General features: G+C 42.2%; 1 protein-coding gene across 1 annotated transcript; it reads right to left on the minus strand.

The window, feature by feature from the left end:
* Positions 1–2,961: 2,961 nt before the first annotated feature.
* On the minus strand, positions 2,962–11,982 carry LOC142259261 (uncharacterized). The gene is made up of 2 exons (XM_075331740.1): positions 11,829–11,982; positions 2,962–6,565 (listed from the first exon to the last, which is right to left on the minus strand). The coding sequence occupies exon 2, from the start codon at positions 6,561–6,563 to the stop codon at positions 3,918–3,920; it is 2,646 nt and encodes an 881-aa protein (XP_075187855.1). The 5' UTR covers positions 6,564–6,565; positions 11,829–11,982; the 3' UTR covers positions 2,962–3,917.
* Positions 11,983–13,158: the final 1,176 nt, after the last annotated feature.

Here is a 13,158-nt window from a genome sequence, read left to right on the forward strand (position 1 = left end):
TAGGATCCATCCTATCCTCTGAAATTAGATGTTGACCCTTAGGTGCCCAGATCTCTAATCTGCAAACCCAAATGACAGCGTACGTGGAATGTGCAGACAACTTAGAAAATCATGGGAACAAGAATCTGATCTGTATGGTGGACCCCTAAGACAAAGCGGAGGGTAATGATGCTGGTGACCTCCTAGATTTTTAGTTTGGTGCCGTCTTCACCAGGTGAATAAAGATTGATTGCTCTCAGTGGGAGAACCAACATAATAATCTTGTAGTTGATGAAGAGACCTCAGTAGTCTGGAAAGCTTGCTTTGTAACATCATTTATTTCATTTTTATTCGCCATTATTAAGTATCATAACTTCAAGATTCTTATTGTTTCTCCACTGAGAGCAATGACTCCATCTTCCTAGACTCTTGGCCTCTTATTGATGGATCTTCCTTCTCTCCCTTCTGATGAATGTGCTGATAGGGGCTTTTTTATCCAAAGTTCAGCACAGGGTAATTGTAACATATGAGGGGGGTTAGGATTATCCCGCAGTGGGTACATGGAGGCCGGGCAGCCCACCCACAGGATTTCCAAAATGTAATTAGACAACAAAGGAAAGTAATAATACAAAAAGTTCTGATATTTTTACCTTCAAGAGCCTGAAAGATATTTTCTCTGAATTGTACAAATGTCCATTATATAAGAACTTGTACTGGAGCCGTCCATTGTGGAGTCCGAGAGGCAAAAAGTAAATGTCCAATATTTCTTCAGGAAACTCATCTGACAGAAGATATTGGCCCCTACAATAGTTTGGATTGCCGAGAGCCCCCGAGCCACATACTGTAATTACTCCAGATGTCACCTCTAGTCACTAAATCACTGGTGGTGAAGGCTGTCTGGGTGGAGGGCGGTCATTTTAGTAGAGGTGTTATTGTCTATAGTCACAGTTTCCTCTATAGTAGTTAGTACCAAAGCCGCTTTTATTTCATGGCTTTCCACTGCAGCCAGTTTTCTGCTCCTATCCAGGCCCCATTTCTCCAATCTGACATCTGTCACTTTACATGATAACACCTTTGTAATGCTGAATCTGATCCCAGTGTCTGAGATTTTTCTCTGTGGCATATTCTACTTTATCTTAGCTGTAATGTTAGGTTGATTTGTTTTCCATTTATTTAAACAAAAAAAATCCTGAAATTTACCAAAAATATAAAAGAATTAGAAGTAAAGAAACATTGTATTTGGAAGCTCTTAAAACAAATAGTGATACCGCAACATGTAGTCAATAGATAGCATTTACCATAGTCTGCTTTATTAGCCTAAATTAGTATTTTGACTCCACAGGAAGTCTCTGGAAATTTTACCACATTCTGTGTGTGCACATATCATTTGTCTTGGCAAACCACATTCTGTGTGTGCACCTTTTTGGTGTTTTTTTGATATAGTTCTTTGTGGTTTTTCTAGTCTCTGGAAATTTGCAAGAAGTGGATGTTGTAGAGCAAGGATATCAAATATGCGGCTCCTAAGGCTGCTTCTGGCGGCCGGCAAGCCCGTGCCCCCCTTGATGATCACGGCTGGTGCAGGGGCCGCAGCCGTCAGTGATTTATTATAATTATTATTATTTATTATTATAGTGCCATTAATTCCATGGCGCCTTACAAATGAAAAAGGGTATACATAAATACTAGTACAACAATCATTAACAGTACAAAACAGACTGGTACAGGAGGAGAGAGGATCCTGGCCGTGAGGGCTCACAGTCTATAGGAAATGGGTGAGGGTGCACTAGGTGAGGACAGAGCTGGTTACGCAGTGGTGTACTGGACTGAGAGTTATTGTGGGTTGCAGGCTTGTCGCAAGTTATGGGTCTTCAGGTTCCTCTTGAAGCTTTTCACGGTAGGAGAGAGTCTGATATACTGGGGTAGAGCATTCCAGAGTATGGGGAAGGCATGGTAGAAATCTTGTATGTGATTGTGGGAAGAGGAGATAAGAGAGGAGTTGAGAAGGAGATCTTGTGAAGATCTGAGGTTGCGTGCAGGTACAGTATGTACCGGGAGACTAGGTCACAGATGTAAGGAGGAGACAGGTTGTGGATGGCTTTGTAGGTCATGGTTAATGTTTTGAACTGGAGTCTTTGGGCAATGGGAAGCCAGTGAAGGTATTGGCAGAGTGGCGAGGCTGGGGTATAGAGAGGGGAGAGGTGGATTAATTGGGCTGCAGAGTTCAAGATAGATTGGAGGGGTGCAAGAGTGTTGGAAGGGAAGCCAGAGAGCAGGAGGTTGCAGTAGCTGAGGCAGGAGATGATGAGGGCATGTACAAATGTTTTTGCTGATTCTTGGTTAAGTAAATCATGGATCCGGAAAATATTTTTAAGTTGTAGTCGGCATGAGGTGAAGAGGGCTTGGATGTGCCGCTTGAAGGATAGAGCAGAGTCGAGGGTTACTCCAAGTCAACGAGCCTGTGAGACCGGGGAGAGTGAGCGGCCATCAAAATTGATGGACAGGCTTGGTGGAGGAGTTGAATGAGGAAGAGAAAAGACAATGAATTCTGTTTTGGCCATGTTAAGCTTTCGGAATCGCGCCGAGAAGAAGGATGAAATAGCAGACAGACATTGTGAGATTTTGGTTATTAAGGAGGTTATGTCAGGTTCAGAAAGGTAGATCTGCGTATCCTAGGCATAGAGATGATACTGAAAGCCATGGGACTCTATGAGCTGTCCCAGGCTGAAGTTGTAGATGGAGAACAGCAGGGGTCCAAGAACAGAATCTTGGGGGACACCAATGGATAGAGGGTGGGATGAGGAGGTGGTGTGAGAATGGGAGACGCTGAAAGTTCGGTCAGTTAGGTATGAAGAGATCCAAGATAGGGCCAATTCTGTGATGCCCAGAGAGGAGAGAATCTGTAAAAGGAGGGAGAGGTCTACTGTGTCGAAGGCAGAGGACAGGCCTAGGAGGAGTAGGACAGAGTAGTGTTGCTTTGCTTTGGCAGTTAGTAGGTCATTAGTGAAGATAGTTTGTTAAATAATGGGTATACGGCGACAACTGCATAGCCAGTATATAATGATTGGAGCGAAGATAGGTCAAAAACATATTATGAATTTATTCAGATAAGAGTTGGAGGGTTACAGTCATTAGAGAAAAATAACTGTCTTGGCTTGAGTTAATAGATGGAGACAGAAAAAAATAACAGTTCATATCTTACATCGCTGTCGTGTGTAAGCCGTCTCGGGATGATCTGTAGATGGTCTGGTCGGATTGGTGAGTCCGTCTTTCTCCTGTCACCTTCTGCCTCTCCCTCCTTCTCCCTCTACCTTTGAAGTGTGGGCTTCTTTTATAACCCAAAACCCCTCCTCCTGATAGCCCTTATCTCTTTACATGGTAACACAAAAACTAACTATCCTTATTTTAGGTTGAGCATTACATCATGTCACGTGGTACATTTTACCCGCGAAATAAGTGTACCTGCGCACTAGAGACTTGTAACAAAACCTACTTCAACTTATTTATAAACCCTTTGAAGCTCGCTGAACTTTGACCTTAAAGTAACAGTAAGAAGGTTCTCATAGCTATTTCAGCTCTTAGCCCAACATTCCAAACAGAATATAGCACTACTTTGACAACTTTGACAAACAATGTCAGATGGCTTTGATGAACAACTAGCAGATGACTTAGGTTCTACAATGTCAAAACCCTTGGTTAGCATTTTCCAACTCACAGGCATCCTTAAAGGGATGGGGAAATATACATATATTTATGAATATATGTAATCCAGTCTATGAATCAATCTCCATAAACTCACTATTTTACAGTCCCCCCTTATATGGAAGTTTGATGAACCCCGGGAAACCCTAACTCAATCGTGTCATCATTCGTATCACATACATTCTTGTTGGAAATTCTAGACCAATATTTGACTTGATAAACCAATCTGCAACTTTCTGTCAAAAAGTCATCTTGCGATTTAACATTCCCCTAAGAATGTTATCTTCCTTTTTCATTTCTATTTTTATGTTCCTATATATCTTCTGAATTCTACACATCACAAAAACTTGATATATAATACACATCAAAACTAATAAAAATATGATTATGATGGGATTAAATAAAACATTACCAACCGCTGACTGAAAAGATGACTGAGACCAGGAATGTACAGATTTACTAAAACTCTTCCACCAAGTTCTACCTGACATTCCATTCCATTCGTGTTCAATATCACTTAATTCACCTTGTTCATGTCTGAATATAATTTCTGCTTCCTTTAACTGTTTCGTTAATAAATCTAACAAACCCTTGTCTTTCTTTATTTCACTTGTCCACATATCCCAAGGAAAATCATTTATCTGTGATAAATTGAATTGTATCGGAAATGCCGTTAAGTTTCTCCTTCCTATAGAAGTGATATTAAAACTTCCTTCTTTCTTTGAAAGAGATCTCACATCTCCTTCTATACAATACAAACCCATAGGTAGGTTTTCCTTATGTACACAAGCAGAATAGAAAACAGAAACCTTCTCTGTCTCAGACATGACCTGAAAACATATCTTAGTTGGACTTACTGGAGTCACCAGATCATGTAGTGTCTGTACAGTCTCTATTCTCGCATGACAAGAAGAATGATTATGAAAACATGAATGATAAATCACCTTATCCTGTCCAGGTAAACACATCACCTTAGAAACAAAATGCAAACATGAAGAAATGTCTACTTGTTCAGTGTTCACTCCATCAAATGCAAAATCTGTGTACTGCAGTTGATAGAACACTTGTTGTGTGTTGCTCACAGGTATACCCAAAACTGTAACAGGAACAATAGTCCCCTCTCTTCCAATCACCGGGATTAGCGATGTGCCAACACAAATGTTTCGTTCACATCCTAACCACTTATTTACCCACAAATCCGTATGATTCAATGCAAAATCATACTCTACAGGTAAATTTCGCAGTATTCCCAGTGGAGTAACTCCACTCTGTAAAGCTTGTGCAATCAACTTCAAATTAGAAGAGTACTCTACCTGTATCTCCAGGCACGCTTTAGCCACTTGTGTTTCGTGTGTGCTTTCCACGAGAGCTAATGTAGCATCCTGTAGATGTGACACGGAAGAGCCTAGTACAGCAGCTGTATTCATTACCATCTTTTCAAGAAGTTGATTCAGACTCTTCTGAACCTTTACACCTTTTCCTCCAATAAAACCAATATTATCCAAATCTGACTTAAGTGTCTGTATATTCATGGCATTAGTCAGACTTCCCACTGTCCCAATTCCTCCCAGAATTCCTTCTAACACTCCTCTCTTACTCCTAGTCTGAGCTGTTCTTTTCCCAAACCATTGTTCTATCCCCATCTCCATGTTTATGAGATGTGATTGACACTGAGGAAACCTGGTAGAGATCTTCCAATGAGACATATTGAAAGTCCACACCATTGTCATAAATTCTCCATCCCTTAATAAGGACTTGGACTGAAATTGATTAATTTGGAAAGGAGTAGACGGCATGAACCTCGTGTATGTGCATGCACTATCTGCTGCTGACCAAATATTCACACTAACGTCTTTACAATGTCTGTAATGTGTCTTTGTTTCAACGCAACACTGGTAAATTCCAGAGTCCCTGGAAGATGGATTTTCTATGGAAAAAATGAACGTATCATCCATCCACCTGATATTACCAATCTGACCTCTGTGAATGACATTAGTTGGACTGTTTAAAAAACTTCCCAAAAATGATGAATTCTTGGTCCATGTCAACAAAGACTCAGAAGGCAATTTCAACCTTGTGTTACATTTTAACATTATGGGTAATGTATTTACTTTATCATGTACTGTCTGTGGTGAAACCCTTATTTCCGGAACTATAGTGTTAGTAACGGTAAACACTACAGATACCTGAACTTGCACAGGTTCCCGTGTTATCTGGAAATTCCATGTTTTGACCCAATCTTTATCTCCTTCTGTGATGGAGAGTAAAGAAGGATCCAGAATTTTCCCAAAAACCTGAGTTTTTAACAAAATTTCTGTTTTGGATCTTCCAAACTTTCCCTTTGCAATCATGTCATTTGTAATATCACCGGACCATACAGCAGGTTCATCACCTCTGATCTCTATGTTCCAGTATAGTACATCTGTAGGAGAACATTCCCATGTACCAGTTTTATTATTGTGTACATATTCTCCTTGTAATTGTGTGAATCTAGTTTTAGGTCCTGCAATCGCATGTAATATTATGTCTGTGTCGTGTATGAAATGTAATTCAATGCAACATTTTGTTCCATATCCCATGCAGATATTTCCTGTTATCTCCACAGAATCGTCCGTGATGTTCTCTGTCAGTAAGTTCCGTGTATCTGATCCTCTTGGTCTTCGAGAATGTTGAATCTCTCTAGTCCGTTCATTCACATCATTGGCGATTGTTCCTTGATGTAACATGTAAACAATGACGAAAATAAAGCAAAGCAGCAGGAAAGTAGATCCCATCACGTAGAAGCTTGACTTGAGCTTGGGAAGATGTTCTTTCTCCAGAAGGCTTGATGTCATCTTTCCTTCACAGTCTTTAGGTTCTTTATTCCAGTTCGTATAGGAATCCATTTCTTCCTGGAAAGAAATGCAGTATCATTATTTTGTCACAAATATTTTGCACTGGTCAACGTGAACCCACACTTTTTGTGTTTTCCGGGTCTTTTTTACCACATTTGACACTCGGTGCACAAGAATCATGACTTGTCCCATAGTCTCAAGGACTTCAAAAGGACCTTCCCAATTACACTTCCATGGACCACTCTTGCGAAAGGTTTTGATCATCACTAGAGCACCTTTCTTGAATTTGGACTCATAGGGTGGCTCCATTTTCTGCATTCTTGATGCCGCATATGGCAGAATCGCTTTCAGGTTCTCCTGCAGCGATCTCAACCATTGGGACCTTGAGATAGCATCTTTTTGTGGAGTGGATAAAAATGGCTCATGTGGGAACCACAATGGCATTTTTCTTCCCGTCATCAACTCAAACGGAGTGAATTGAGTTGTAGAAGAGATTGAACCTCTTATACTCATCAGTATGAAAGGAACCTTGTCAACCCAAGTATTACCTTTGTCCAAAAGCATCTTTGCAATTCTGGACTTGATTGTCCTATTCATTCTTTCCACAATTCCCGCAGATTGTGGATGATAGGGGACATGAAATTGCTGTGGCGCCCCTAGAATAGCACAAGCAGTTTGCATGATTTTACCTGTGAAGTGGCTACCTCGATCGGAGGTAATCATCCTTGGGATCCCCCAAGTACAAAAGACATGTTGTACCAATTCCCTCGCTGTGGACAAAGCATCATCTTTCCTAACAGGTAATATTTCTACCCATTTTGAGAACACATCTACCACAATCAATGCATACCTGAGACCATGTTTACCTGAGGGTAAAGGACCAATATAGTCTATCTGCAGTGTAGACCATGGACCATCTGCAGGTGCGATCCATAGAAGTGGTGGCTTCTGTCCTTTTAGGTCTTGGATTTATTTGGGCACAAATGAGACATGATAGTACAACACTTTGAACTGTTTCGTCCATTTTTTCCCAATAAAATTTCTCCTTGAGAATGACTAACAATTTCTGTTGTCCCAAGTGACCTAAACTCTCATGGTTGTATCGAGTGAATTCTACCTGTAGATGTTTTGGTACAACTGGACGCAATTCTTCATTTGAACTGTGACACAAAACCCCATTTTCACAAATGAAAGGAGGTTTTGGATCATCCAGAAAAATAACAAGAGAAGGATCTTTTCTCTGTTCCTCTGCAAATGAAGGTATGTACGTGTCTGCTCTTTGAACCGCTGAAATCTCAGAAGGTTCAGAGTCAAACACTTCCTCTCCTGTCAGGGCAGCTTCTTTGGCTAGAGCATCTGCGGTTGCATTTCCTACATATAACTCATCATCAGATCTTTGATGTGCAGCGACTTTCACTATAGCAAATCTATTTGGGGCCCTAGATGCCATCTCAAAAATTGATTCTAGAGTTTCGCGGTGCAACAAGGCTTTGTTGGACGAGTCCACGTAGCCTCTCCTTTCCCAAACAGGCAGGTAATCGGTTAGGGATCTGACAACATAGGAGCTATCACTGTAGATTACCATTGGAGTTTGATCATCAGCTTCATTCAGCTGTAGGACCATTCTTACCGCTTCTATCTCTGCCCTTTGAGCTGAGAAATGACTCGGTAACTTGTGTTTTACCACTTGTCCTCGCTTGGAATAGAAAATTCCATATCCTGTGTGATAGTGTCCTTCCAGAAAAAATCTAGAACCGTCTACAAACACAGGTTCATCTGCGTCTTCCGACTGTCGTCTGAAGAGAGATGGACTTGGTTCATGGAACGTTTCTATGCAATCATGGGTTTGTCCTTCATACTGCATCAATTGAGGAAGAACATACTTGGCCTTATAATCTACCTCAATTTGATTTGGAGACAATGAGAGCAACCAATGGGCAAATCTCTGATTTGACACACCTGGGATATTTTTCTCAAAGAGAAGTTTCAGTGTGGAATGTGGCGTTTGGAGAATAACCTTTTGGAACCCGATGATGTGTTGAGTGATTTTTATCGCAAAATACACTCCCACCAGGTGTCTTGCGCACACCTCAAACCCCCTCTCAACAGGTGAGAGAAGCTTAGAGAAGTACCCCAAGATTCTCCATTCCCCCCCTTGCAGCTGCAGCAAAACCACAGAGATACTTGTCTCTGAAGTGTGTGCTTGAAGCGCAAAAGGTGCGTTCTTTTCCACCATACTTAACGCAGGTGCGTGTTGTAGATCATGTTTCAATTGTGTGAAGGCTTTTTCCTGTTCAACACTCCAGGGACCAAAATAATCATCATTGTCACCTTTTAAAAGATCATACAAAGGTCTGGCTTTGTCAGCAAAATTTTCAATGAAATCCCTTGAGTAATTTACAAGCCCTAAAAAATGTCTTAGTGCCTTGTGTGATGTTGGAATTGGAAGAGATGCAATTGCCTCTATTCTGTCCTGTAGGGGTCGCCGTGTACCTGGACTTAGCAGAACTCCTAAAAACCTGACCTCAGTCTGCATCAGCTTGACCTTTTTGGTATTCAGTTTTAAACCTGCATCATGCAGCAGCTCAAACAATTCTGCAAGCAAGATCACGTGCATCTCCTCATCCTCCGTGCTCAACAAGATATCGTCCACATATTGCAATAAACATTCCGGACGAGAAAATTTCGACAAAACGTTCGCTAGCGCCTGATGAAAAATGCTTGGTGACATACTTGCCCCCTGAGGAAGCCTACAGCATACATATTGCTGATCGAGGTGGTTGAATGCAAATCGATATTGGCAACTTTGCTCAATCGGTATACTGAAAAAACCATTACTGATATCCAATACTGAGAAATACCTTGCCTTAGCATCCAATCTCGACATCATGTCATGTGTATCAGCTACAATCGGTGCTACATTGGGAGTACACTTATTGAACATCCTCAAGTCCAACAACATCCTATAGCTACCATCGCTTTTCAGAACACACCACAATGGATTGTTACAAACCGAATTTGCCTTACGTATGACACCTTGAGCCAACAATTCCTGTATAATCTTCGACATCGGAGCAACTGACTCCGGAGGCAACTTATACTGACGCTGTGGAGGTGGGTCTCGGCCTTCAATTTTGACAACTACATCCTTCATTGTTCCAACCTCATTCCTGTACTGAGCCCATAAAGAAGGAAACCGCTGTACTAACTCAGTCAATACTTCATCACCACCAGTTTCAGGCCACAAATGATCTGCTGACACTACATCGGTCAAACAAATGGTCCCGACATGACTATATTCATCTGGATCAATAACTACCGCCTTACAACCGTTAGAATCTTTCCAAACTGTTTTGTTACCCAAATCAATAATCCAGCCATGCTTTTCCATAAAATCAGTGCCAATTATATTCTCAGTATCCTGACAACACCAAATATCCATTTTCGTTTTCAAAAAACCAGGTATTTCCAAAGAAACATCCTGCACTAATGTCACCTTTTGTTCCATTTTTACCACTGAAACCAACAATTGTGCATACAGGGGAATCTGGCTTTAAATGTAAATCAACATTTGTGACACTCAATTGCGCACCTGTATCAAGGAGAAATGTTACTTCCTGACCTTCAAGATTTACCTTTAAAAATGGTCGACCACAGCTATCCATTGAAACTCGAGTGACGAATTCCAGTGGATGCAGCCTGGGGACCGGCTTTGCGAGTCAGGAGGATGGAGAAGGGAGAAGAGCAGCAGGTGTCTTGCCCCTTCCATCCAATCCCTGTATGGACATTTCCCTTATCTGTCTGGTCAGTGGTGCATATGGTGATTGGTTATTTCTGTTGTCAGTATGAGTGGGCGTGTATGGTGATTGGTTATTTCTGTTGTCAGTATGAGTGGGCGTGTATAATGGTGGGGGTGCTGAAGATGGGGGAGGTGCACTGGATGTGTTTGGCATCAGTCCATTTTCCTTACCCAGCCTTTCCTCAGCTCCCGCCCTCAGGAATTTCTTGCATTCCCACTTCAGGTGTCCGGGTTGGCCGCAAAAAAAGCAGTGAATTGTGCTTTTCCTGTTACCCCCCCCTGAATTCTTGTTTTTAGAATTCAACACCGGTCTTTTGTTGTTTTTGATCTGTTTTTCCTGGGATACTAATGTGTCAGTGTTCCCTTCTATCATGGCTATTTTTGATTTTACCTGATTTTGCTTCATTCGTCTACGTATTCTATCAATAAATGATGTGGCTTCTTGTAGACTTTCCATTCTAGAAGCTATTTCGAATGAAGCAGGGTCCAAATATTTAAACTTTTTAACAAAGGCCTTGATCATGGAAGGCGGTTCTTGATCAGATCCGATTTCCATTATCAAACGATATCCTTGCTCGAATTTCACTAAGAAGACAAACGGATCCTCCTGTATGTGTGTCTTAAGGTTTTCTAACAATTCGACTGTTGGGATAGACTCTCCTGTGGTAAAAAGAATTAACTGTCTCAGCCTATCTTCCTTTGTGTCATGGATCAGGTCATTGTGTTCGTCAGTCCTAGGTGTTGCTTGTAACCTTTTTGCCATGTGGGAGGGAAGCCATACCCTATAAATCTTGTTTCTCTGTTCATTTGTTAGATTATATTTATCGGAATGTGACTCAAAAATGTCCGCATTATGGAAGGCGTCCATTTTATCATCATATTTCGGTATGTCTTTAATGATTTTCATTAACTGGTCATGGATTTTAATGTTAAGACGGGCGGCCTTATCATGTAACTTCTTTTTCCGAAGTTCCCCCTCATTCAGACTCTCGTCCTCGGCCGTATCCAGCCTGTCCGGCATGTCTGAACCTGAACCTGATGCAGGTGACTGGGAAGCACCTGTCGTGTTCTGTCTCGTATTAACAGATACATATTTAATATCTTTCCGTAGTTTTGATATTAAATCTGCTCTTGTTTCCAACTGATCCTCCAGATGTTCGATATGTTCTGCTAATATCGAACAATTTGGACAATCTGTTGCTTCTGAATCTGTGACGTGTGTGTCTGTTGTATTGGGCGTGCCTGTTGTTATGGGTGTGTCAGTCACCATGCAGATAGTGTGTGCATATGGCTGTGCCCCACCCACCATGGAGTTGTAAGTGTATACCATACCCAATACATTCTGTATCTTTTTCTGTAACCGATTCACAGTAAAAAACTTTTTATCTAACTTAGTATTCTCAAGTTCACATTGCCGGTACAAATTTGACCATAACTGTGCGTCAGTGTGTCTCTGGTCAAATGTATACTCTACATGACAATTATTAGAATAATGATGAATGAAATCCATATCTCACCAATATGTGATGCTTGTCCTGGAATGGCTTCAACCGTCTTATGGATGGATGGTCCTCGGATGGCTCCAACCGACTGGATGGATGGTCCTGAGATGTCTCCAACCGTCTTTTGGAAGGATGGTCCTGGAATGGCTTTGACACATACGACCTCCGTGCAGCTTGTCACGTTAACCCTCTCTTAGGTTCTGATGTGGACACAGTGTATCGTCTTTGCCTGCATTACTTGGACAGAAATTACTCACAGACCCACAGACCCCCCTTCTCGGACAAAGGGCAGGGAATGACGTGAGAAAAAAAAAAAAAAAAAAAAAAAAAAGAGTCCTTCTGCAAGAATAGGCAGCGTGAAAAAAATCACCTCGCACAGAAAACAGCTGTGTTTCACAATCATTCAGGCTGGTGCTCGCCAAATGTTAAATAATGGGTTTACGGCGACAACTGCATAGCCAGTATATAATGATTGGAGCGAAGATAGGTCAAAAACATATTATGAATTTATTCAGATAAGAGTTGGAGGGTTACAGTCATTAGAGAAAAATAACTGTCTTGGCTTGAGTTAATAGATGGAGACAGATAGAAAAAAATAACAGTTCATATGTCTTACATCGCTGTAGTGTGTAAGTCGTCTCGGGATGGTCTGTAGATGATCTGGTCGGATGGGTCCGTCTTTCTCCTGTCACCTTCTGCCTCTCCCTCCTTCTCCACTACCTTTGAAGTGTGGGCTTCTTTTATAACCCAAAACCCCTCCTCCTGATTGCCCTTATCTCTTTACATCAGACCTGGGCAAGGGGCGGCCCGCGGGCCACATCCGGCCCGCCTGCTCTCTGTGACCGGCCCGCCCGTCTTCAGCCGGTGCAGTGGAGCCGGGCTGCAGCGTGCCGAGCAGGGGGAGATCCTGTGCAGGTCCGCACAGTCAGTGCAGGCAGCGGAACGCAGGAGTCTTTCCTCTGTTCCCTGCCGGCACTAATTGTCAGTGACACACGCGCGCTCCGACGTTGTCAGTACTGCGCTGCGTGTGTCATTTCAAAAGTTCCCGCCCGCCCTGCAGGAGAAGGAGCAGCACAGCAGACGGAATAATTCATTTTGCAGGACCTGCGATGATGTCACGCCCATGTGACTGTGTGGGAGGAGACACAGGATGCCGGGCAGAAAGCAAGACATGCTGAATCCTGAAGGAGATGTGGACACATGATGACCGGTAATGAGAAAAGAGGGGACATGAGGGGGAAGGGGGCTGCAGGGTGAGTGCATATGAGGGAAGATGGAGTTGCAGGGTGAGTGGCATATGAGGGCTGCAGACTGACAGAAGGATGTGAAGGGGTGCAGAGTGTTT

This window comes from Anomaloglossus baeobatrachus, assembly GCF_048569485.1.
Source record: "Anomaloglossus baeobatrachus isolate aAnoBae1 chromosome 5 unlocalized genomic scaffold, aAnoBae1.hap1 SUPER_5_unloc_5, whole genome shotgun sequence".
Classification (NCBI taxonomy): Eukaryota; Metazoa; Chordata; class Amphibia; order Anura; family Aromobatidae; genus Anomaloglossus; species Anomaloglossus baeobatrachus.